General features: G+C 39.7%; 1 protein-coding gene across 2 annotated transcripts; it reads right to left on the bottom strand.

The window, feature by feature from the left end:
- Positions 1-3,062: 3,062 nt before the first annotated feature.
- On the bottom strand, positions 3,063-23,086 carry ets2 (v-ets avian erythroblastosis virus E26 oncogene homolog 2). 2 transcript variants are annotated; one of them, XM_084074476.1, is made up of 12 exons: positions 22,947-23,086; positions 20,890-20,963; positions 15,113-15,236; positions 13,593-13,715; positions 12,416-12,616; positions 11,790-11,867; positions 11,067-11,225; positions 9,847-10,104; positions 9,020-9,138; positions 7,027-7,197; positions 3,390-6,360; positions 3,063-3,325 (listed from the first exon to the last, which is right to left on the bottom strand). In XM_084074476.1, exons 2-11 carry the CDS (start codon positions 20,953-20,955, stop codon positions 6,316-6,318), a joined length of 1,344 nt encoding a protein of 447 aa, XP_083930602.1. In that variant the 5' UTR covers positions 20,956-20,963; positions 22,947-23,086; the 3' UTR covers positions 3,063-3,325; positions 3,390-6,315. The 2 variants fall into 2 exon arrangements, with proteins under 2 accessions (XP_083930602.1, XP_083930603.1); XM_084074477.1 differs by having other exon boundaries at positions 13,593-13,712.
- Between the last annotated feature and the right edge of the window lie 1,687 nt (positions 23,087-24,773).

The following is a 24,773-nucleotide window of genomic DNA, read 5'->3' as shown; positions in this document are numbered from 1 at the left end:
TAAACGTTCAGAGATTTATAATGGAGGTCGATGGACGAATTTGGGACCTCAAAAAAACACTTTCACCTAGAAACTCCATTCACAGTTCAAAAATTCCACCTTACTGTGGACATGCATGCTTGAGATTTTTTGGGTTAGGGTTAGGGTTAGGCTAAGTCCAGAGCTCGATGAATGTTAGGGACCAAAAAAAGTCCACTACAAAGTACTACCAATCAACTCTAAATTGCCTGAAACGTACTCCTAACAGGTTTTTGGGGGGACGATTTTGGCCTCCACACTTAGTGTTTTTTTCGGATTTAACTTTCGTTTCGGTAGTGACAAACTTTCGTTTCGGTAGTGACCCAAAGGTGAAAAAATACATTTACTAAGTCCAGAGCTCGATGAATGTTAGGGACCAAAAAAAGTCCACTACAAAGTACTACCAATCAACTCTAAATTGCCTGAAACGTACTCCTAACAGGTTTTTGGGGGGACGATTTTGGCCTCCACACTTAGTGATTTTTTCGGATTTAACTTTCGTTTCGGTAGTGACAAACTTTCGTTTCGGTAGTGACCCAATGGTGAAAAAATACATTTACTAAGTCCAGAGCTCGATGAATGTTAGGGACCAAAAAAAGTCCACTACAAAGTACTACCAATCAACTCTAAATTGCCTGAAACGTACTCCTAACAGGTTTTTGGGGGGACGATTTTGGCCTCCACACTTAGTGATATTTTCGGATTTAACTTTCGTTTCGGTAGTGACAAACCTTCGTTTCGGTAGTGACCCAATGGTGAAAAAATACATTTACTAAGTCCAGAGCTCGATGAATGTTAGGGACCAAAAAAAGTCCACTACAAAGTAATACCAATCAACTCTAAATTGCCTGAAACGTACTCCTAACAGGTTTTTGGGGGGACGATTTTGGCCTCCACACCTAGTGATTTTTTCGGATTTAACTTTCGTTTCGGTAGTGACAAACTTTCGTTTCGGTAGTGACCCAATGGTGAAAAAATACATACTAAGTCCAGAGCTCGGTGAATGTTAGGGACCAAAAAAAGTCCACTACAAAGTACTACCAATCAACTCTAAATTGCCTATAATCATATATAGGCTACTTTACCATAGAACATTTTTCAAATATTTCATTTTTTAACATTTTGGACAAAATAGCCAATTTTACATCGAGGTGCCCAGATGTCCCTTGTGCCCACCTATCCTGTTATACCTACCCTGGTGGGTCTGTAAGTCATTTATTTGTTACACAATCGGTCTTTATCATAATAAATAAATACCAAATGGAATATTTCTATACGTTTTTTTTCTGATAAGTCTATAAGAGTAGGGAGAACGGGGTAAGATGAACCTCTGGGTAAGTTGAACCACCCCCTGTATCTTTAAAACTATACACATGAGTTGTCATGTGACCTTAAAATCAGGACACACCCATCATTTCCACCTGGCTGTGAAGTTGAGAGACACATGGGCAAAGTGATGAGCATTTTTTGCTGGTCAAAGTTTTTTGCTGGTCAAAGTTAATTTTTTACTTTTCTGGTATAATGTTTTTTATTTTAAAGCAAATGTACCCAGGTTGAAACTTATATATCATGCATGTTGGTGATATGCCAATGTATAAAACCATGTGAATCATTTAGCTAAAGAAAAGCCTGAAGCATTAATTTAGCCAGGTTAGGTCAAAATGGTGGCCATGGGGCAAGATGAACCAAATGCCTTGGGGTAAATTGACCTAATGTTAATCACTATTCATATTTTTTTATTATGTCTTTGCTTCTCAAATGATGCTGTATGACCTTTCAGGAATACACTCATTTAAGAGTAAGTTTTCAATATTGTATTAACACTTGCAAATATTAAAAGGTTCTGAATAACAAACATTATTTAATTGGTTTTATATTGTTTAAATACCATTAAGACAATAAATAAGACTATTTGCAAAAGGGAAATGTGTTATTAAATTATTGTTGATACGTGAATACATTATTTGTTCAAGTTCAAAACTTCAAAATGCAAAATATCATATGGGTAAATTTACCCCTTGACTAGGATCAACTTACCCCTTACCTGGGGCAAGTTGAACCACGTTACCACTTTTTCTTTAGAACCCATATTTTTACAACCATTTGTCATAGATGCACACTCATGATTTCAATTGATAGAAAACATCTTGAAGTTTTAGTAGATGTTTAGATTTTACTTCCATCTCATTTTTCCTTGCCTAGAGGTCAACATAAGTAAAAAGTGGTTCATCTTACCCCGTTCTCCCCTAGGCTAAATACATTAAATTAACAAAAACGATGTTTTAACATTTATATACCTAGATATACGTTAATATATCTTATGTTTATATAATGTCATTATATTGTAAAATGTATGCTGTGTTGTACAAAAAAACAGATCTACAAGCTAACACCGCGTCACTCAGCAATGCGTTGTTAGCTTGTAGATCTGCTCTGAGCATATCCACACTGTGGACGAGCTGAGATGGTGACGTCACCGAGAACGGTGCGTTCGAACTACCGTACTCCGTAGAGGACGGGAGTACGCGTCCTCGCAAGTTTATACTCCCGAGGCGAACTTGCAAGTCTGAACTTCCAAGGACGCAAGTCCGTGCTTCGCAAGTTCTGGTATTGAGAAACGGCCTATTATTTGTCCTCTTCTGTAATCATAGGCAGGTGTTACGCTGTTTGTCCACCAGGTGTCGCCAGGTGATCAGTAATCTTTGTATGATAAACCCCACATCCATCTTTTGTGATTCTTGGCAGTTGGCACTTAAAACGGATGGATACTCATCTCACATGCATCTCCTTTAGATGTACCTGTCCACCAGGGTTATTATAGTAAACTATAACACACACACAAAAAACTAAAACTAACTAAAATCATAGAGAAATGTCCTTAGTTTGAGTCTTTGTCAATATTTCATACATACACCATTTAACTGTATAACTGTTTTAAGCCCTGTCTTCAAAAAGAGTTGTTTTTGAACAGATTTATCTGAGCTATTTGAATCTCACTGCTAAAAGAAAGGAAGAAAGAAGACATTCCTGAACATGGCTTATTTTATAATGAAGTACTTTTATTAATTCCCAGAGGGGACGTCGTCAACGGTTCACAACATTACATCCAAATAGTGACGGGAAAAAAATAATATAAAAATAAACAAATATACATAATTCAAATAAAAATAATACAATACAAAAAGCAGAGGAGTCTGCCACCAATAACAGTATAGTATACAACCAACAGTGAAAGACAGTGGTGTTTCTCAATGTCTGGCCTGGGGACCACCAGTGGTCCAAATGGGACCTGTAACTGGGTCTGTAACTCTGAGAGTGTACAAATGAAACCAAATGGACCCGGAAGGGTCCATTCGGTTTCATTTGCACACTCTCAGAGTTGAATTAACAACTGAGGATTTTATGGTGTAGATTGAGGGGTCCCAGTGGTCTAATGCATATCAATCTGGGGGTCCTTGAAATGAAAAAGGAATCACGAACCTTACAAAATGTATAGTAAACAGTAAACAGTGCAATATACAGACTTTAGGTCCAACTAGGTAAGTTAAAAGGCATGTTTAATGCAGATGAAGGCTAGCAGTGAGCTTACAGTACATTCAAGCACTATCTTATTTTTTTTATACAGTAATTCAAAACCTTGTAACTGGAACATTGTGCTTCAGTTGCAATAAATCCCAACAGTACAAATACAAAAGGTGAAAAGAGCACAGTACATACTGCTGTTGCCATGGCAATTATATATTTCTTATAGCCCCTGGATGTCATTAAAATGTAAAAACCTATTTGCACAGTGCCAGTCCTCCTTATTGACTCGTTATGTCGAAACACAAGCACAAGCCTATAGGCACACACTGATAGAATATGGCTTATCAAACACTCGGTTAAGAGTCAATTCATCTTTACATTTTCCAGTTAAATGATCCTAATTCCATGATGAAATAATACAAGAACAAAAAGACTAACAATGGACAAATTGAGGTCATGATTTCCTTTTAGTTGCTTAAAAAATAACAATAATTTTCCAGTATTGAGCTGCTGGTACAGTACTGTAGCATGCTGCTGGGATGAAATATAATGATGCTTTATGTCAGGATGAGTGTTCAACTGGCGGACCACTGGTAGTCCATAAAGGCATTGCATGTGTTCAGTGACCATGCATTCAGTAATGTAGGAAGGTGAAGATTTGCTTTACTTTCCTTTCTTTTTCATGGTTCTATTTATTTCTACCACAACTGGCAGTTGTGTGATATGTGATATTTACAGTAGAACTAAAGACATTATCAGTGGTCATTTGAGGAGGCTTGCGCTTCAAGCTGAACTACTACAGAAGTATATTATATTAACAACCCGTATTATAGTATGTGTATATGAGCTGTTTGAATGTGTAAGATGTGTGTCATAGATTGATTCCCCAAAAATAAGGAACAAAGTGTGTTCAAATAAGGGGCACGTCCTTTAGTTTCCAAATAAAGGGACAAATCCCCTTTTCAAGTGACGGTTGGCAACCCTATTTAACAGACAAGGATTAGCTCATTAAGAGCCACAGACTCTGTCAAGAGGCACATGCATGAAACACACTCCCTTGTGAAGGTGTCAGGCACAATTCCCAGAGCTTACAATATAAAACTAAATGTTTTTTTTTGTTTTGTTCTTTTGCCACATTTACATACCTGAAAAAATAAGTACAGGGCAAGTTTGGAGCCAGAAAAGAGACGTGAGACTCTGTCTCTGTCCACCACTATAAGCCAAGAATAGACAGACTCTGTGCAACTCAAGAAAAAGACCTTAGCCCATATCCCCTCGTTCTTAGTTCTAACCCTGGCTCACAATCAGTTGAAAAAACCCCGCCTTATGTCTATAAACAGCAGTATTCTTAGACTTTAAACAAACCTTTAGTATGCTGCTAAAATACTAAAATAAAAATAAAATACATACATTATATACATCTTCCAAGCAAAATCCCAGTAAATCCAGGATTTTTTAAATACAATCATATTTCATCACTGATTTAAAATGTTTATTTCACTAGCATTCACACAATGGGACACTATTCCCTTCCCTGTTCTTTTAGTCCAATACGTCATGAACTGAGCTCCAATACTTAGTTCATGACATAATATAGTATACCTAAGTTCTTTAAACAAGCCATTTTAAAATAGTATTTTTTAATCCAGATATTTACAGTACAGTAGCGGCACAGCAGCTTACAGTAGGCGCCATCACACCAGTAAAAAAAAGCAGCTTCTAGCATTTTCAATAAAACACTATACTTTATGAGAACTTTGAAACAGTAAACAAAACAGCCATAGCTTTGACTGTTTTTCCACCCTGATCAATTTCATGTTCCTTCCTAGCTCATGGCTTATGACAGACACTCAGAATGAAAGAAAAGCATAGCTGTCCACTAACATGCCGATAGGCCTGTCACGGTCATGACATTAAACAGTAGCTGACGATTAATTGTCATACAAATAATTATGATTCATTATTTAATTGTGTTATATTTTTTGCGTCGGCATAAAAGTGACATTTATCTTTGCCTTTTAGTCTTTGTAAACAGAAATTGCACGGGACAGATATGACAAATGACTTAAATAGGCGGGCCTATACAAAGCCACCAACAATCAAAATAAATAATGTTCTATGGCCAAAACAGACCATTTTATCCTTTAAAAACATTTAGAAGTAGCAGAAATAGCCTACATGCTCACAACACGCCGCATTGCTATTGTTGAAAATTGATAAACTATTTCAACAGATGAATTTTCGAACAGATCAATGGAAAACAATTCTGACGATCTGACGATCAACATAATCGCGATTATCTCGAATAATTGCAATCAGGCACAAAGCAATAACTGTGACAGACCTACTAGCGGGTTGCACTGATCTCCGCTCAATTACTCTGTGCACTTTTGAGTAAGACGCATATTAATAATAATTCATTCATAATTATCATTCAGCTCATTTAACAATCCATGGCACTAAACAATAGCTGCCATGGGACGTGATGATTTTTTTCTCCACAAAATGGTATCCCCACAAAGACCCCTGCAAAAATGTACAATGACATGAGTGTCTGTCACGCTGGTTAAGTGACATCTCTGTCTGTCCCTGTATAAGGACAGGGACTCACAGCGCCTCCTCACCTGCCCGCTCAGAAAGCGCCATACATCAGGTGGGCTAACTGTACAGCGTTTCGGAACAACTGTGGCTACAGGGGGGGAAATGAACTCCGTATGGCTCCATATCCGTGCCTGAATGACTCCTACGCGCCCCCTCCGTCTAAAGCTGCGTTCAGTCCTCCGTGTCCGGCTGAACGCCCAGCATCGTGTGCAGCTCCTGAGCAGAGAGAACAGGGTTGTTGTAGTTAAAACTAAAACGAACGAAAGGCAAACTAGAATTGACAAAACATTCAAGTTCACGGAAATAAGAATACAAACGAGGCTTTACAAAAACACAGTAACTGACTCAGATTGTATTGTGTGTTTACAAAACCCTAAAAGAAAAAACTAAAAGTAAATAATCGTAGAGAAAATATAAATCTTAATATTTCATACAAGTCTGTTGCAAGTCATTTAGCAGTGCCAGTTCGAATACATTATATATATATATTAAATGGAAAAAGAAAAACAAACTAGAACTAAGTATTTTCACTAATTAAAAACTAAACTACTTTAAAAACAAATTCAAAGTAATTGAAATTGAAAAAAAACTCAAATTAAATCAAAATTAAATAAAGAAAAATAAATCGTCTCTGTTGGGTGGAAACTTCATGTCTAAAACTGTTACTTTTCAGGATTAAAAATCAAAAGCATAAATAGCAGATCTACAAGCTAGAAACGCGCCGTTTCGTGCCACATTTCGAGCTTGTAGACCTGCTACTTTTGACACTTTTGTGTGACGCTGTAGCATGATCGCGTAGGGTGTTCAATTACGAAAAGAACGTTTGAATATGGAGATAAGAGGTTTCTGCCCGACAGCAACGAAATGAAACATTCAAATCACCTGAGCGGAGAAGCCGAGCAGCTTCTGCAGGTCGCAGACGAAGCGGTAGACGTAGCGCTTGCCGGCGGTCTTGTGGATGATGTTCTTGTCGTAGTAATAGCGAAGGCCGCGACTCAGCTTCTCATAGTTCATCTTGGGCTTGTTCTTCCTCAGGCCCCAGCGCCGAGCCACCTACACACACACACACACACACACACACACACACACACACACACACACACACACACACACACACACACACACACAACGTACAGGCAGGGTTTAAGACCTGAGGCCGATTTTACAAATGTCTTCTAAATCCTAACAGTTTTCTGTTAGGATTATTGATATTATTATATTATTATTGACATATCAATGGTGCCCAAACTTTTTCATGTCAAGGACCCTAAAAATGATATGTATTTGGCCGCGGACTCCCATCTCAAAACACGTTGTTCCAGGGACCCCCCAGAAGTAAAGATTTGAGTTAAAAAAATCTCTTTAAAAATATATATATATTCAAAGATTTGCACACATTTTCACGATTTTTCAAAAATAGCCGATCTACCAGCTCATAGTGCGGCACTCGGTGCCGCGCTATGAGCTGGTATATCTGCTATTTTTGAATAGCCAGAGAAATCTAAAATGACACTGATGCGTTTAAAGAGGCTGTATGTGATATTTCTTTTTAAAATAAGTGTTAAATAGCTTTATATTCAGAGAGCAATCATTGCTATAGAGCAGTGTTTCTCAACTCTTTTTTGGGCCAGCACTCCCTATCCACAACATCCAGGTCCCTTATCGCCCCCACCCCCCAATTAAAATGTAGGCAAACTTTCTCGGAAAATAAATGATTGTTTATTACAGTGTTGCTTACGTAATTTAGAAAACAGCTTATTGAATGCCGCATAGCGGATTTTACACTAAACTGGACTGTTATGTGACTATTGTGTAATCATAAGCCTTCTTCCCAGGGAGATTAGCCAAAAAGTACACGTCTGCAAGCCAACAACGCAAGCTGGTGGCTTGTAGTCATACCACAGAGTATAAATGAGGCTTTAGCAGTCTTCCCAGACATGCTTCCACCTGTACAAACTCCATTCAACACTTAGAAATGTACTGTACAGCTATGTACATAGGCCAATCAGCCTTCATCATCCCAATAAAAAAACCTAGAACTACACACAATTCACACGTGTTAATGAAAGGAAGTCGAGGATGAAATTAGTTAATGTGCACTCAAACATATTAAACTGGCACAACTCAGTGGGCCCATTTCAGAAATATTGCTTCCTCCCCCCCCCCAAAGTTATCTGAACGCTATCTCTACTATAGAGTGTGTATTCAGTAAAAGGGGTCTCCCTGTTTCTCCAGCTCTTTAGTAAACAGAAAATACATTTTCAGGCAGGATACAAATGTAATCCAACATAGGTTCTTGACCGTTCTTCTAAACAAACAAGCTGAATTTCTTCCCAAAAAGGTTGTGACATCTCAATAGGCTCTATTCACATCAGCCATATAAGACATTCACAGGTGTTATCAATGATACTAATGAAGGCTCTGTTCCATTCTGGTCAAACAGAGTCAGGGTGCTGATATTGTGCATGTTGGCTCACTGGAAACACTCTGTTACACCAGTGGGTCTACAGTTGGGGTCCAGGGACCCTCAAGGGCTTCCAAATGGCCCCTTACAGGTGTGTAACTGTGAGTATGTGTACAAATGGAACCAAATGGAAGGGTCCATTTGGTTCCATTTGTACACTCTCAGAGTTATGGGGGTCGTGGAAACCACTGTGCTACACTAAATGGAACAGAGCCTTCATTAGTATCATTGGTAACACCTGGGCATGAAGTGATAATATGGCTGCTGTGCATAGAGCCTATAACAAAAATGTAGGGGAAAGAAAATCACAGTACACACTATCTTGATGGGCGATTCAATTTGTGAATATTATTTTCTTTCCTTTAAAAATAAAAGCTACAAGTTGATGAAAAGCAACATCATGGTACACACCTCATCAGGGTCAGTGAGTTTGAACTCCCATCCGTCTCCCGTCCAGCTGATCACCGAGCTGCTGCTTTGATCTGTGAGGAGCTCCAACAGGAACTGCCACAGTTGGATGGGTCCGTTTCCTACACAACAACAACATTTATTAATATTTATTATTTTATTTTTCTATAACAATAAAGCAGAGCTGTTCCAAAACATCTGCCCTGTACAACAATACATACAACACAGCTGGGTCAAAAGCTCTGCCCCTTGAGTAAGCACTGCCGAAAGGAACTGATTTTCGGCAAACAAACACTGCATTTATATTTATATAGTGCCTTTGGTGCATAGTTTTTCTCGTTTTAACTTTTTTTTACTTAAAGTTGTTTCTTTTGTTCTGTTTTTGTAAAGTGACTTTAAGTACAGAGAAAAGTGCTATATAACCATACAGGGCACCAACCTGCTCTTCGGGAGCAGTTAGGGGGTTCAGTGTCTTGCTCAAGGACACTTCGAAAGTAACACAGCGAACTGGGAACCTTCTGGGAAACCACTGTGTCATTTTAGATTTTTGCGTTACATGCCCGAAATGTTTGTGTTACAAGCTCCCAGAGTACATCTGCTATTTTTGTACATTTTTTAAACATCTTGAAAGCGTTTGGGGGTCCTCCTTCGCACAAAAAAGTTTGGGAACGACTGATTTAGAAGGCATTTGTACAATCGGCCTCAGGTCTTAATGGGTTAACAGAGCGTTTAATCCTTCCAAGTCGGCCATCCCACGCATGACCCAAAAATGTACCATAAAAACGGCATTACAAAACAAAATGGCTGACGCCAGAGCCTTTTTAACTTACCGGTGAAGCCGGCCAGGACAGCAGCCGGTATGACAGGCTTCCCCTGCTCCACCAGCTCGCTCCTCTCCAGAACGTAGTCTTTAAAGGAGCGGTGCTGCTTGCTGAGGCTGGGCGGCGCTGCGGCGCCGCCGCAGTCGTCGTCGAAGCCGTCGACGGACGGGACGGTCTGCATGTCCGCCAAGGACGACTGGCTGCCCCACGAGCGCAGACCCTCAAAGCTGTCCACGCTTTCTATTGAACTTTGATCCGGGAGTGAAACTGCAAGAGATCATCATGATAAAAGGAGTGTTTAGCTTTAAGCAGTGGTGGAAAAAGTAAAAGTATCAATACTGCAATGAAGAAATACTCTGTTAAGTAAAAGGCCTGTGTTCAAAATGTTACTAAGTACATAAATCTGCAAAGTAACTAGTAGCTAAAGTTTTCAAATAATTGTAGTGGAGTAAAAGTACAATATTTCCTCAAAATTGTACTTAAATGTAGGGTAAGTCATTTACTTTTGTTAAAATAAGTGTTAAATAGCTCTATATTCTGATAGTACTCATTGCTATTAGAGTGAAAATGCATTATCACTACTCTCTCCTGATTGGCTTAAATGTTGTCACCTACCTGAAAATGTACTATATTCTGTTTACTAAAGAGCTGGAGAGACCCCTGTGACCGAACAAACGCTCTGTAGCAATGATTACTATATCAGAATATAGTACTTTAACATTTCAACAAAAAAAGAAAAATAAAGAATCACTTACCCTACCTTTAAGTACAATACTTGAGTAAATATACTTACTTTACACCACTGGCTTTAAGCTAGCACCTTTAAGTTGGTATCCTACCCCTAATTGGGTCAACTAAGTATATAGGGTTAAGTGGTTAAATAAGTAGGTTTAAAAAAAGTATAATTTGAGAGCCAGGCATGCCATTGTTCAAAAATGCTAATATTATCAAGACAATAACATAAATGTTTTGAAGAGTCATGTGAAAAAAATTAAAAGAAAATGAAAACAAAAAAAACTGTGCTCCAATAGGATCCAATGTAGTTATTATGTAGTCATAAGCTTGTGTTAATACTTTTCGTTGGTTCAATATTTAGACAACCCACACACACACACACACACACACACACACACACACACACACACACACACACACACACACACACACACACACACACACACACACACACACACACACACACACTTGATGAACTAATAAGCCTGACTTACATGCTTTGGGCAGAGCAGTGGTGGTGGGGTAGTGGTGGTGGTGGGGGTCAGGGTTGTGGGCGGGCTCAGGCACAGGGTCTGGACTCTCAAACAGCTGTCTGAGCAGACTGCTGCTGGAGTCTGGCACCGTCATGGGACACTGGCTGTCAGGGAGGCTGTCTGTGGACACAGAGGCAGTGGTGTCACATTTAAGATGACGATTAATTGTCACTCAAATAATTGCGATTAGCGATTTAATTATGTGTTTGTGTGTATTGGAACATACGAATACAAGCCTTTTAGGCTTCGTAATTACAAATTGCACCGGGTAGAAATAACAAATAACTTAAACATACAAAGAAATGATTGACATTTAATCATTTTATTTAATGTAAAAATAGCAGAAATAGCTGATCTACTTGCATAGAATAGATCTGCTATTTCTGCTTTTTCTGGATATTTGAAAATGTGTGAACATTTCAATGTGGAAACGATTATTAGCAAAAATACTTTTGACAGGCCTACATAGAGATGATTGTGTCTGTGAGAAATATGTCAAGCTTATTGAAAAGTAAGAAATGTAGATCAAAGAGAACAAGGATATGTCAAATTAGGAAGAACATCAATATATATAAATAGTTTTTTTTATATAATTTACAGTAGTGAATTGTTTTTTAGCCATTTTTCTACCCAATTTGGGTATGCAGTTGATATGCAGTATAAGGTTCTGTACGCAGTTCTCACCAGCACAGCTCATCCAGTTCATCAGATCAGGAACGACACTGCTGAGCGTTTCTGAGTTCACCACCGCTTCCTGGCAACCTGGAGAAAGATGATAATCACAGTGAACAAACTTTGGTAAATCCCAATTTTCATGCCTAAATGCCAAGAGAGGAAAGCAAAATGTAGAAAAAAAGCAAAGCTACAAGCAGATGAAAAGCTAGACCACTGGTTCTCAACCAAAATAAAGAAAATGTGTGAAAGAAACTAAGTAACTAAGTAACTAAGTAACTAAGTAACTAAGTAACTAAGTAACTAACTAACTAACTAACAAGCTCATTTGTATGGCCATACAAATGAGGAGTATATTAGCCTTTAATATTGTTAGCTGCATAAACAGTAAACACACCCTTTTCATATCTGGGAACCCAATCTACACTGTGTTCAATTAACTCGGAGAGTGTACACATGAGACCAAATGGACCCGTGAGGGTCCATTCATTTGGTCTCACGTGTACACTCTCAGAGTTACAAACCCCATAAGAATCCATTTGATTCCTGCTGTATCAATCATTTTAGCTGGGGGACCCCCACGGAACAGATTGAGAAGCCAGTGCTGTATAAACTCTGTGTTGATTTTTTTTTTTCACCTTTCATCATCTGGTCCAGGTGTTCCCACAGGATGTCGCCCACAAAGTCGGGTGCCAGCTCCAGGAAGCGCTCCTTGCCCAGGTCACACAGATCCTGCCCGCTCATGTCAAACCTCAGGTAGTTGAGGGCGGCCAGGCTGAACTCCCCCACGGCCCACTGCAGCCACTGCTGGACGTGCTGCTTGGCCCACTTGCGGGGGTCTATACAAAGAACCAGAGTTATCAGAGTTATTATAGTATTAACTAGGGGTGGGACGATATATCGATATCGCGATATATCGCGATACTTTGTCCCGCGATAAATAATCGATATACTGCCGAAAAAAATCGTCTTCTTTTTTTTTTTTTGTCATACGTTGTTTTTCCGACTCTGTATTTGTGTAATGATGATTTTGAACTGTTTGGTGCTATTTTAAGTGTTTAAGAATTGAATACAAGGACTATCGTGATATATCGTTGGTGAAACTTCATGTGATATATCGTGATATCGCAATATATCGAATATCGTGATATTATCGTTATCGAGGGCCTAATATCGCAATAGATATCGTATCGTGAGATACCCATATCGTCCCACCCCTCGTATTAACCCATTAAGACCTGAGGCCGATTCTAAAACAGTAGTCCTCAAAAATACCCTAAAACTAACTACAATCATAAGAGAAAATGTCCTTTGTCAGTATCCAATAAATAGTGAAAACGGCAGATGTACAAGCTCACAACGCTTTGCGATGCGACACATTGTGAGCTTGTACATCTGCTATTTTTGTGATTCTTCTGAGTTTTTTTTTGCATCTCGCACCAGTGCAGTAGGACTGTATATTTATATTAGGGTCGGGTCTATAATGCATTATAATCGCATTTATCATGCATCATAATGCGCTTGTAAGGCTTCATAACACTTATAAAGTATACAAGTTTATAATTATGCATAACAACTTATAATAAGATTTATGAAGTATTATAAGTGCAGGTCATAATGCATTATAAGCGTGTGTGCGTGTGTGTGTGTGTGTGTGTGTGTGTGTGTGTGTGTGTGTGTGTGTGTGTGTGTGTGTGTGTGTGTGTGTGTGTGTGTGTGTGTGTACAACGTGTGCGTGTGTGTGTGTGTGTGTGTGTGTGTGTGTGTGTGTGTGTGTGTGTGTGTGTGTGTGTGTGTGTGTGTGTGTGGACTCACTGTTGTTGATGCCGAAGCAGTGCTGGACCTTGTGGAAGCCGGTGAAGCTGTCCTTCAGGGCCTGACTCATCACTGCCTTGCTGCAGGGGGTCAACAGAGGCACGGAGCAGGGGCCCACGTCTACTGTACGGGAACATCACAACTCATTACACACTAATATAATATATATTTCACTTTTTAACAAAAAAAACTTTTGTTTTAACCAAAATATATTGCTTACCCTACCTTTACTGAGGATTTACAGAGTAGATTGGTGTCCCAGTTATTTCAAATCCTCAGTGCTGAGTGTATCAATGTAAAATCGTTAATCGATGTAAAATCGTTAAAATCGATAGTTCACCCAAAAAATAATACTTTTCCTATCGATTAGTCACCCCATGGAGACTTGAATTCATGGTTATTTTTTAGTTTTTGTCTCATTCCTAAGCCAATAATTTGATGACCATCGGACCGGTAGGCAGCGGTTCCGGTAGGAGACACAAAGGAGAGTCTTTGTGTCTCCTACCGGAACCGCTGCCGGGCATCAAATTATTGGCTTAGGAATGAGACAAAAAACAGAAAAATATCCATGAATTCAAGTCTCCATGGGGTGACTAATCGATAGAAAAAAAGTATTTTTGAGGGTTAACTATCCCTTTAAAGATGGAGTGCCATGATATTTTTCAACCCTAAAACCTGATCATAAGGTATTATTATTATGTAAGGATTTTTTTCCAAAAAAAAAAGTGTACAGAAATTAAAAAAAAAATGTTTTTATGTGGACACGCCTCCAGTTCATTAAGTATACCTGGTTCTCACCTTAGCACCTCCTCCACCACCTTAGCACCACCCACCTGTCCTAGTCCCTCCTCCTCCTCATGCCCACACCTGTTGTGTTATGATAATGAGGGGGAGGGTATGTTTTTTGGGGGCTCTGTGATGTCACTATGCCCCTGTTTTTGGATTGGCACGTTTGACTCTCAAGGTTTCAGCCTCCAGGAAAAAACTCCAAATAGTCAGAGAAGACATGAAACACCATAAAACCACCAGCGGGGGCCTTAATGAAGTTCTATCAACCTCATAGACACATGAAAAACAGAAAAAGTGCAAAACCATGGCACCACCTCTTTAAGCATGGGGGAGATTGCGCCTTCTCTGTTTGCTGCCCCTAAGCTCTGGAATGGAATGAGCTCCCCCTCGATGTTAAGCTGGCCCCCTCCCCTCACTCTCTGTTTGTAAAAAAAAATATCTTGAAACCCATTTTCAATTCCTTATCTTCTAACCCAAGTTGAGAGTTTTACTTTCTTTTCATGAGTTTAGTTGTGCATTACGTTTTTATTTATGTTCTTATTGAAGTTTTTATTCTGCTTTACTGTATTTTCGTGTTCTTATACTGTGTCTTTTAGTCATCACTGTTGTTTTTAACTTGTTTTGACTTGACCTAACACAACCTTTACAAAAAAACAGACTGAAAAAGTCTGTTTGGTGTACTGTATCTTATGCCATGTGAAATACATCATAAATATAATAACATAACGTACCCTGCAGTCCACAGTCAAACCCAGAGGGAACCTCTTGCAGGGACTGATCCTCGTCGGTAGACAGGTAGTAGCTCATCAGTGGGGACATCATGGACTCTTCGGACACGTCCAGTGCTAGCTGCCTCTGTCAACAACACAACACAACACAGTAAGACATCCAAATGTCTGTTTCACAATGGTGATCTTTAACCTTACACCCTCTAGACTTAAAGGGATATTTCACTTTAAAAAAAAACGTTGGCTAATTTTATCGTCTACTCGGGCTTTTGTGAACCCCCAGACAGTTTTTAAGTTGCTTGATTCAGTATTTAGATATTTGATATTCATTTTATCAGACACGCCCCCTTCCTATACAAACCCATTATAACTTCAAACTCCATTTTTTGTTAGATTCATCAAAAACACCCGTCCTTGGTTCTGGAGACTTATCCCGCCCTCCTAATATGTGAGGGGGCCGTGTTTTTTCAATTATCTTTTTAATTTACTTTATTTTTTATTTTTTATTGTATTTTTTATTTTTTCATTTTCCAAAAAAATATTAAAAATAAATGAAAAAGTTATGAAAAAAACACGCCCCCCTCGCGTATTAGGAGGGCAGGGTGAGTCACCAGAACCAAGGACGGGTGTTTTTGATGAATCTAACATGTTAAAAATGGAGTTTGAAGTTATAATAGGTTTGTATAGGAAGGGGGCGTGTCTGATAAAATGAATGTCAAATATCTAAATACTGAATCAAGCAACTTAAAAACGGTCTGGGGTGTTGACAAAAGCCTGAGTAGACGATAAAATGACCCCGTTTTTTAAAAAGTGAAATATCCCTTTAATAAACTGGGCCTGACTTGGCTCTGTACTTGAAAAAAAATGAAAAAAAGACCGATCTGCAAGCTCAAAACGCAGGCTATTTTTGGCCAATGTTCACCCCAGATTATGGATGCTGGGGTTCAAGTGCTTAAATCATGAGTCTTCAGTTAGATCTCACCTCCCCCTAATTGTCTTGACCTAAAATAAGTGTTTAATAGCTATTCTGATTTGCAGCTTAAACAGTGTACCCACTGTACACTGTACACATGCTATTTTGTCAGCCCAATATGAAAGACTAAAATCGCTGTAGGCAAGACAGAGCCAGGTGTAGCATATTTCAACAACAAGGCAATTCAATGTGCTTCACAAAACATTAAGAAAAGGAAATACATTATAAGACAATTAGAAGACAATAAAAACAAAATAAGCTAAATTAAAAACGTATAATAAAACATTACAGTGCAGAAGAATAAAAGGCAGCGGAAAACATGAATGTTTTTAGCTGTAATGTAAAAGAACTAAGCGTGGCAGCAGACCTGCAGTTTACTGGGAGTTTTGTTCCAGATACTATGTGGTGCATAAAAACTGAACGCTGCTTCTCCACGTTTAGATTTGATTCCAGGGACAGAATCAAATGATAATTATCATACTCAAATGATAATGATGGATTAACCAACCTGTATACAGTCAAAATTAAACTCCAATTATTACAACAACCTCACAAAATGCATCACACTGTAAAATGAGTGTGAAAGATAGTGATCACAGATCAAACAACCTAGCGTTGAGGGCACTCCTTTTCTGTCAACCGTAGCCTATCTGTCACCATTAGTCAATAAGACACTGCCCTGGTCTCTGTGTGCCAAGGCATGCTGGGAAATCACTGAAGACAGAGGACCATATTTGGTGTTTCCTGTTGCATGCTGTGTGCACTCTCCAACCTGGCCTTGAGGCAGCATAGCTGTGTGGGCGTGGGCGTGTGTGTGTGTGTGTGTGTGTGTGTGTGTGTGTGTGTGTGTGTGTGTGTGTGTGTGTGTGTGTGTGTGTGTGTGTGTGTGTGTGTGTGTGTGTGTGTGACAGCGTTTATTATGGCGTTGGCGAGAGAGAGAGAGAGAGAGAGAGAGAGAGAGAGAGAGAGAGAGAGAGAGAGAGAGAGAGAGAGAGAGAGAGAAAGGGACTGCTTTATGTGGGAACATAAACAACATTCTCTTTGAACCGTGCTTTACACTCCTGCCTACACACAGAAGAGTAACGGTTCTTAAATGGTTCCATGAAGAACCAACACCTATTAAAGAACCATTTTATTTAGCGTTTTGTTTTTGTATGGTTCTTTGAGACACTTTTAACTACTGGAATCCTAGCAAAAATTTGGTCTTAATAGGCGAACATTCCCCAAGCTGAGATTTAAGGTTTGCTATTTTACAAAAATATTAGGTGTAGAGGGGGGGGGGGGGGGTGTAGCGCTGACACTGGTTGATGTGTATAGGGGTGGTTCTTGGTCTGAAAGGTTCTTTCTGAAACCAAAAAAAAGGTTCTTCTATGGCATCACATCTGAAGAAGCAGTTTCGGTTCCAGTTGGCACCTTTATTTTTCTGTGTGTACTTTGTTGGGTTAGAGAGACAGGTTGGTTCCTGCAATCATCTTTTATATCAACTAACTGCATGTCATCACAATGCAGGAGCCAGCCAAACCACACTGCAATGTACCATTCTATCTACTGATGCTATCTATGTCTCTGTCTCTCTGTTTCCATCTGTCTCTCTGTCTCTCTCTGTCTCTATCTGTCTCTATCTGTGTCTCTCTGTCTCTCTCTGTCTCTATCTGTCTCTCTCTCGCTCTCTGTCTCCATCTGTCTCTGTCCCTGTAAGTCTCTCTGTCTGTGTGTGTGTGTGTGTGTGTGTGTGTGTGTGTGTGTGTGTGTGTGTGTGTGTGTGTGTGTGTGTGTGTGTGTGTGTGTGTGTGTGTGTGTGTGTGTGTGTGTGTGTGTGTGTGTGTGTGTGTGTGTGTGCATGCGTGTGCGTGTGCGCGTGTAATAATGTGTGTAATAATACCACGGAAAAGCAATCAAAAGCAAGTTCCTGCAATCATCTTTTATATCAACTAACTGCATATCATCACAATGCAGGAGCAAGCCAAACCACAATGTACCATAATATCTACTGATGCTATCTATCTCTCTGTCTGTCTCTCTGTCTCTCTGTCTCTCTCTCTCTCTGTCTCTCTGTCTCTCTCTCTCTCTGTCTCTCTGTCTCTCTGTCTCTCTGTCTCTCTCTCTGGAGGATTAACATAATAGAATGTATGAGCTCAAATGTATGTCAGAATTGTTGTAACTCTCTATGGCATGCTGACCCCAGTCTCTGTCTGTCGATCTCTCTCTCTCTCTCTCTGCATGTTTGTGTGTGTACACAAGTGTGTATGCATGCTTGTACGTGCCACTGCCACAAAAAAGGTACTCCTAATAACCTAATGAATTCCATTCTGGAACCGTTCTCTCTGGGTCTTAATGAGACAGTATCTAGTGTCTCACCAGACCCAGCTGTAAATGCACACGGTAATGTTTCAACCCATCGTTCGTCCATTTCAATCGCTCAGAAGAGAAAAGATGACCCTGTCTGTCAAACATCCAAGCCTTCGAGGTCTTTAAAGGCTTTTCTTTTTTCACATAACGTTGCTGTCACGCAGCAAACCTTGTATCTCCATATTTCAAATGTTACCATTAAAGGGTCAAATTTGGCATTTTGTTTGGCAAATCTTTGTGAGCTTGTTGTTCTGCTATTTTCGCTATTTCAGATTTTTTTTTAACATGAAAGTGGTTAAGTGTGTGTGGGTTTCATACATTTTGAACCAATGATAAGTATTAACAAGATGACAACATGAGGATGAATTAATTCTACTATTCTGCCACCAAAACGTGGAAAGCCCGCTACCACCAGCCATCAAACGGTGCAACTACCTATCCTCATTCAAAACCACCATAAAAGAGCACCTGTTTACAACAAGCAATTTACAACAAGACTTGTAAGTCTTCTACTGTAGCTTGCCAGTACTACCAGAGGATAACCCCCCTCCCCCCATTGTATTGTATGTCTTGCATGTGTCATGTATGTCTTGACTATGAATTGAATTGCATACAGTAGGACCACAATGGAAACAAGCCCTCATGGCTTTTTTTGTGCTATCTTTTTTAGCATAGCTTGCGTCATTTTGTTTGCAAACCGTTATATGAGGTTTCTACCCGACAGCCTCGATATCTGGTTGCCAAGGGGACTGACTGGAACACATTGAGTGAATGCATCTGTTTCTCTTTGTATTCCTGCTGACGACCCAAGGCCTGGATCAAATCACTGCTGGGAGAAATACTCTGATGTTTTTTACTTAACCCATTAAGACCTGAGGCGATAATTACAAAAAAATCTAAATTGCTAAAAAAAAAAAATTTGGAAAAAAATCTAAACATTTTTTTTCCAAGATTTTTCAAAAATAGCAGATCTACAAGCTCATAGCGCGGCACTTGGTGCCGCGGTATGAGCTTGTATATCTGCTATTTTTGAATAGCATATACACAAAAAAATTGGAATTATACACAAAAAAACTGGAAAATGAAAACAAAAAAAAGTATATATACAAGTATAATAGGAAAAAATATGTGCTCACAAAAGCCCAAGTAGAAGATAAAAATGACCCCAAACAAGTTTGGAAGTGATATATCCCTTTGTGAAAAATCAGTGGTGCAATAAGTACTCCGATTTTACAAGTAAAAGTTCGGCAATCGAAATTTACTTGAGCAAAAGCACAAAAGTATTGGCACAAAAATGTACTTAAAGTACCATAAGTTTAAAGTACTCATTGTGCAGAATTGTCCCATTTCAAGTTTTCAAGATGTGTGAAACAATCTTTTGAAAATAGTCGTTCAACAAGCTCACAACGTGTCGCGATCCAAAGATTCAGGTTGGGGTTAGAGTTAGGATTAGGCAGTTGGAGGTTAGGTTTAGGGGTTTAGGGTTGGAGTTTTCCCTATTTTATACTTATAGTTATATGGCGAAAAAAAAACACTGAAAAAAAGCCGATCTGAAAGCTCAAACCACATCACAGCGCTATGTGCTGTGAGCTTGTAGATTGGCTATTTTCAATGCAGTTCTAACATGCTGATGTCCTCTCAAGTATAGTAATACAAGCGTGTGTGTTTGTGTGTGTGTGTTGGAGGGGGTTAGAAAGATAATTGGCAACAAGCAGTCAAGCACCGCTGTTGAGGGGAAACCGAAATGCGCTAACGAGACATTCGACCACCTGACACCCAGGAGCTCAGCAAGGGACCCACACTAACCCACCCACACGCACGCGCGCACACGCACACACACACACACACACACACACACACACACGCGCGCGCACACGCACACAGTATCCATACCTATCATGAATATACATTTCAAAACAACAGGTGGGTGCTGGGGTGGTGGAGGGTGAGCAGCAAGCTCGAAAGCAGCAGCAGCAGCAAAGAAGTAATCAGCAGGGGACTTCTTTCCCCCTCACACTATGATCTCACATCAGAACAAGGGAGTTAGACATATTGTGATAGTAATCATGATTCATGGTATATTTGTTCAGTAACAGGGGTCTCCCCATCTCTACAGCTAAATAATAAACAGAAAATGCATTTCAGTACCCATATCAGCTTCAGTTTTATACTGTTCCAGTTCCAATTTTGTCTATACTCATGAACCCATAGCATCCCTATTCTGAGGACTTTAGCAAAACAAAATGTGAACATGCACCATGCTCACGCACGCATGCACGCACGCATGCACGCACGCAGGCACACAGGCACGCAGGCACGCAGGCACGCAGGCAGACAGGCGCACACCCACACGCACACGCGCACGCACACGCACACACACACACACACACACACACACACACACACACACACACACACACACACACACACACACACACACACACACACACAATGCTACCTTGATCATGGAGTGGAGGCCAGTAGATCTGGGCGTGATTTGATCCATTCTGTAGAAGTCACACATGTTGGATTCTGAAAACAAAAAAAAATCATGTTACATCGGCATTGACACGACAACAACACTTCATATAGGTTTAAAATCTATTCAAAAGCCCTCAAGATTATTTAGAGTTCAAATCGCTTATGGAAAGCTGTTTCTGGCAAAAGAAATTAAGCAACTATTAGTAAAGAAGCAATACAACTACATTATCATTTATAATTATATAAAGGGTTTCAAGACAAACTCCACAGATTACGATTCACTGGTTCTCAACATCGGGTTCGGGGACCGCCGGGGGTCCAAATAGACCCTTACGGGTCTGTAACTCTGAGAGCGTACAAATGGAACCAAATGGACCCGTATGGGTCCATTTGGTTCCATTTGTACGCTCTCAGAGTTAAATTAACACGTCGTCTTGTGCAGTGGTTCTTAAAGTGGGGTCTTAAAGGGGTCCTTGGGGGGGGGGGGGGGGGGGTTCCTGGGGCACCCCAGGAAAATCAGTTAATATAGCATCAAAATCAGTTTTTAACCACTTTAACCCTATATACGTCGGCTGTTTGAAAATAGCAGCTCTACAATCTATCAACACCTTGCAATGTTAACGAGCTATCAGCTTGTGAACTGCTATTTTCAGAGAAAAAACAAAAAACATTGACAACACAAATCTTGTATGGGGGTCGCTGGCACAAAAAGTAGACCTTCTCCAATGCATATGAAACCAGCAGGGGTCCTTGAAATGAAAAAGGTACTTAACACACAGGCTACAATATGAAACTGACTGGATTGAATGTGTTCACTTATTTCACAACATCACTTTAACATTAGCCTAATAATGAATAATAAATAATAAAACCTTTTATTTGCAATGCGCTTTATATTTGAACCAAATCTCAAAGTGCTACATTTAAAAAAAAAGAGATTAAAAATAATTTTAAAAATAATAATAATAATAAAAACAATGAAATTAATACAAATTCAGATCAATGGTCAACTAATACACAGCTAAGAAAAAGTTTAAAGTTTAATGATGTTCTTATGGTACTCCAATTAACACTTTTTATCATAATATAACTCATCAGCATTACAATGAGCTGTGTTATAGCCTACACACACACTAGGACACACTGTGTGTATCTAAAGTTAACACACACGACACGCACACGATTCCATTATTACCCAATCAAAGTTACACACAGCCAGCAGTTCCCCGAAATGACTCACTGCCCTGTGTGTGTGCGTGTGTGCGTGTGTGTGTGTGCGCGCGCGCGCACACACACACACACACACACACACACACACACACACACACACACACACACACACACACACACACACACACACACAAAGGGATCTATTAAAGCATTATTATTAAATCACAATAGCCTAACTTAGCCCTGGTTCAGACTGAGTCTTAGTGAGCTCTCTCTAACGCTCTACTCATAGACCCAACATTACACTACCGTGCGTCTCCCTCTTTAATAAAAAAAAATAAACTGAACTATTTCGCTATATACGCCCCCCCCCCCCCCCATGTATGTGTTGTTGAAAGTCTATTCTTCATGGTGGGCAATGTCCGCCAGATGGAAATCGTTGTATTTCCTCCACTGCGCCCTACAGGTCTGCTCAATTGTATATTTATATTGACCAGATCTGTAGAGGGCGCAGTGGAGCACATAATATCATTTCCACGTTAGCGGGCATATTTTATTTTCTGCCCCAAAAAAGTGCATTAGACAGAGAAGGCGGGGTGCTGAGAGGCGTCCCATCCTGTAGAATAGACTTTCAGCAACCCAAAACTGTCCTTATTTCGGTAAATAGCTAAATAGTTTTGTTTAGTTTTTACTAAAGACGGAGACCTCGCACGGCAGTGTAAAGTTGGGTCTATGAGCAGAGCAGCGCGCCTGGCAGAGCGTTAGAGAGAGAACAGGGCAGACTTTACGCGCGGGGATAATGCAATACAGAGACAATACACAGGTTGATCACGTTAAGAAAAGGACTTATAAATATACACTTACCCTTAATTCCTTCTCCAAAAGCTTCAATGGTAGGAATTCAAAGCTTAAATGATTTAATGTAATAGTAATACAATAGGATCGGTGCGATCTAGTGTGTGTGTGTGTTCTGTTCTTGTTGGAATGGGGCGGATCGTTCAGTGTGTTTTACATGCGCACTGTGCGCAGTGGAAAATTATCATACACACCCATAGAGATATACGTCACACACACACTGTCAATATATTAAGATCCTATTACAGGGGAGTTATATAGGCTACAGTGGTTCTCAAACTTTTTCATGTCAAGGACCGCCAAATTGACACTTTAGCCCGCGGACGGACCCCCATTTGAAAAGATAAGTCAGGGACCCCCATGAGAGAAGATTTTTACGTCTCTAGCAGTGATTCTCAACCATTTTAATATCAAGGACCGCCTGTTTTACATGCATTAGGGCTACGGACCCCATTTAATGGCATCTCTATCGACTGGAACCCCAATTCATATTGTAAAATCAATGTTAATTTAACTCTGAGAGTGTACAAATGGAACCAAATGGACCCGTTAGGGTCCATTTGGTTCCATTTGTACCACTCTCAGAGTTACAGACCCATAAGGGTCCATTTGGTTCCTATCCATCATTTAGCTGCATGGGGACCCCCTGGAACCCTCAAGTACCCCTGGGGGTCCCCGGACCCCACTTTGAGAACCAATGATATAGGCTACAGTGACCAGTGGTGGAAAAGAGTACTCCAATTCTTTTACTTGAGTAAAAGTATCAATACTGCACTGTAGAAATACTCTGTTACAAGTAAAAGTCCGGAATTCAAAATGAGTAAAAGTACAAAAGTATTGGCATCAATGCACAATGCAATGTACTTAAAGTAGGCTACCAAAAGTAAAAGTAGGCTACTTATTGTGCAGATTGTCTCATTTCAAGTTTTCAAGTGTACAACAATCTTTCGAAAATAGCAGATCTACAAGCTCACAATGCATTGCATGCAAGTCCATTTTAACCATGTTAGACTCGTTGAAAACACATGCCCCTGCTTCTGCTTTATTTTTAGTCATTTTCAAATAAGTTAATAAATAAGTAAATATGTAAATAATTAGATAAGTAAGTAAGTAAGTATAGGCAGGTAGTAAATAAGTAAGTAAGTAAGTAAGTAAGTAAGTAAGTAAGTAAGTAAGTAAGTAAGTAAGTAAATAAATAAAATAATCATAATGATAACCATCATAATCATAAATGCTAATCGTAATAATACATAAAAACACATTTGGTGCAACTTAAACACATCATCATGCATGGTGATGTTTCTTGCATGGGGTCATTGGGTGTTTGGGGTCTTTCTGCAGCCAGGCAATCAGGTGTGTTCTCCCCAGCCTTAATCTGCAGCTGATTTTGTCCACAAAAAAACATATTTTGACGTGCCTTGATGGCATTGTAATGGCTGATTTTACACTTGGTTGCATGCTGAAAATAGCAGATCTACAGACCTATCTTTCAGAAATTTAACCACTGAAACCCTCAACGCTTTGGTCTTCTTTTTGTACCCCCTCTCTGCACCAAATCTCTTCGCCGAAAATAGCCAATCTACAAGCTCACAATTCAATGAGTTTGTAGATCTGCTATCTTCGGCAAATGTTCCCACCCGAATAGGGATGCTAGGGTTGGAGTGGGACCACCTCTGTGCACGTCATCATGTCTTTCACTCAAACTGTGGTTTGGACTATTATGACTGGCCTATATTGACTTCTGATGTCTTATAGGCTCCATGCACAGCAGCCATATTATCACTTCCTTCACAGGTGTTACCAATGATACTAATGAAGGCTCTGTTCCATCAATTT

The sequence above is a fragment of the Gymnoscopelus microlampas genome (genome assembly GCF_963454915.1).
Source record: "Gymnoscopelus microlampas genome assembly, chromosome: 12".
Lineage (NCBI taxonomy): Eukaryota > Metazoa > Chordata > Actinopteri > Myctophiformes > Myctophidae > Gymnoscopelus > Gymnoscopelus microlampas.
Note: the sequence above shows the minus strand (reverse complement) of the source record. Positions and strands in the feature narration are given on the sequence as shown.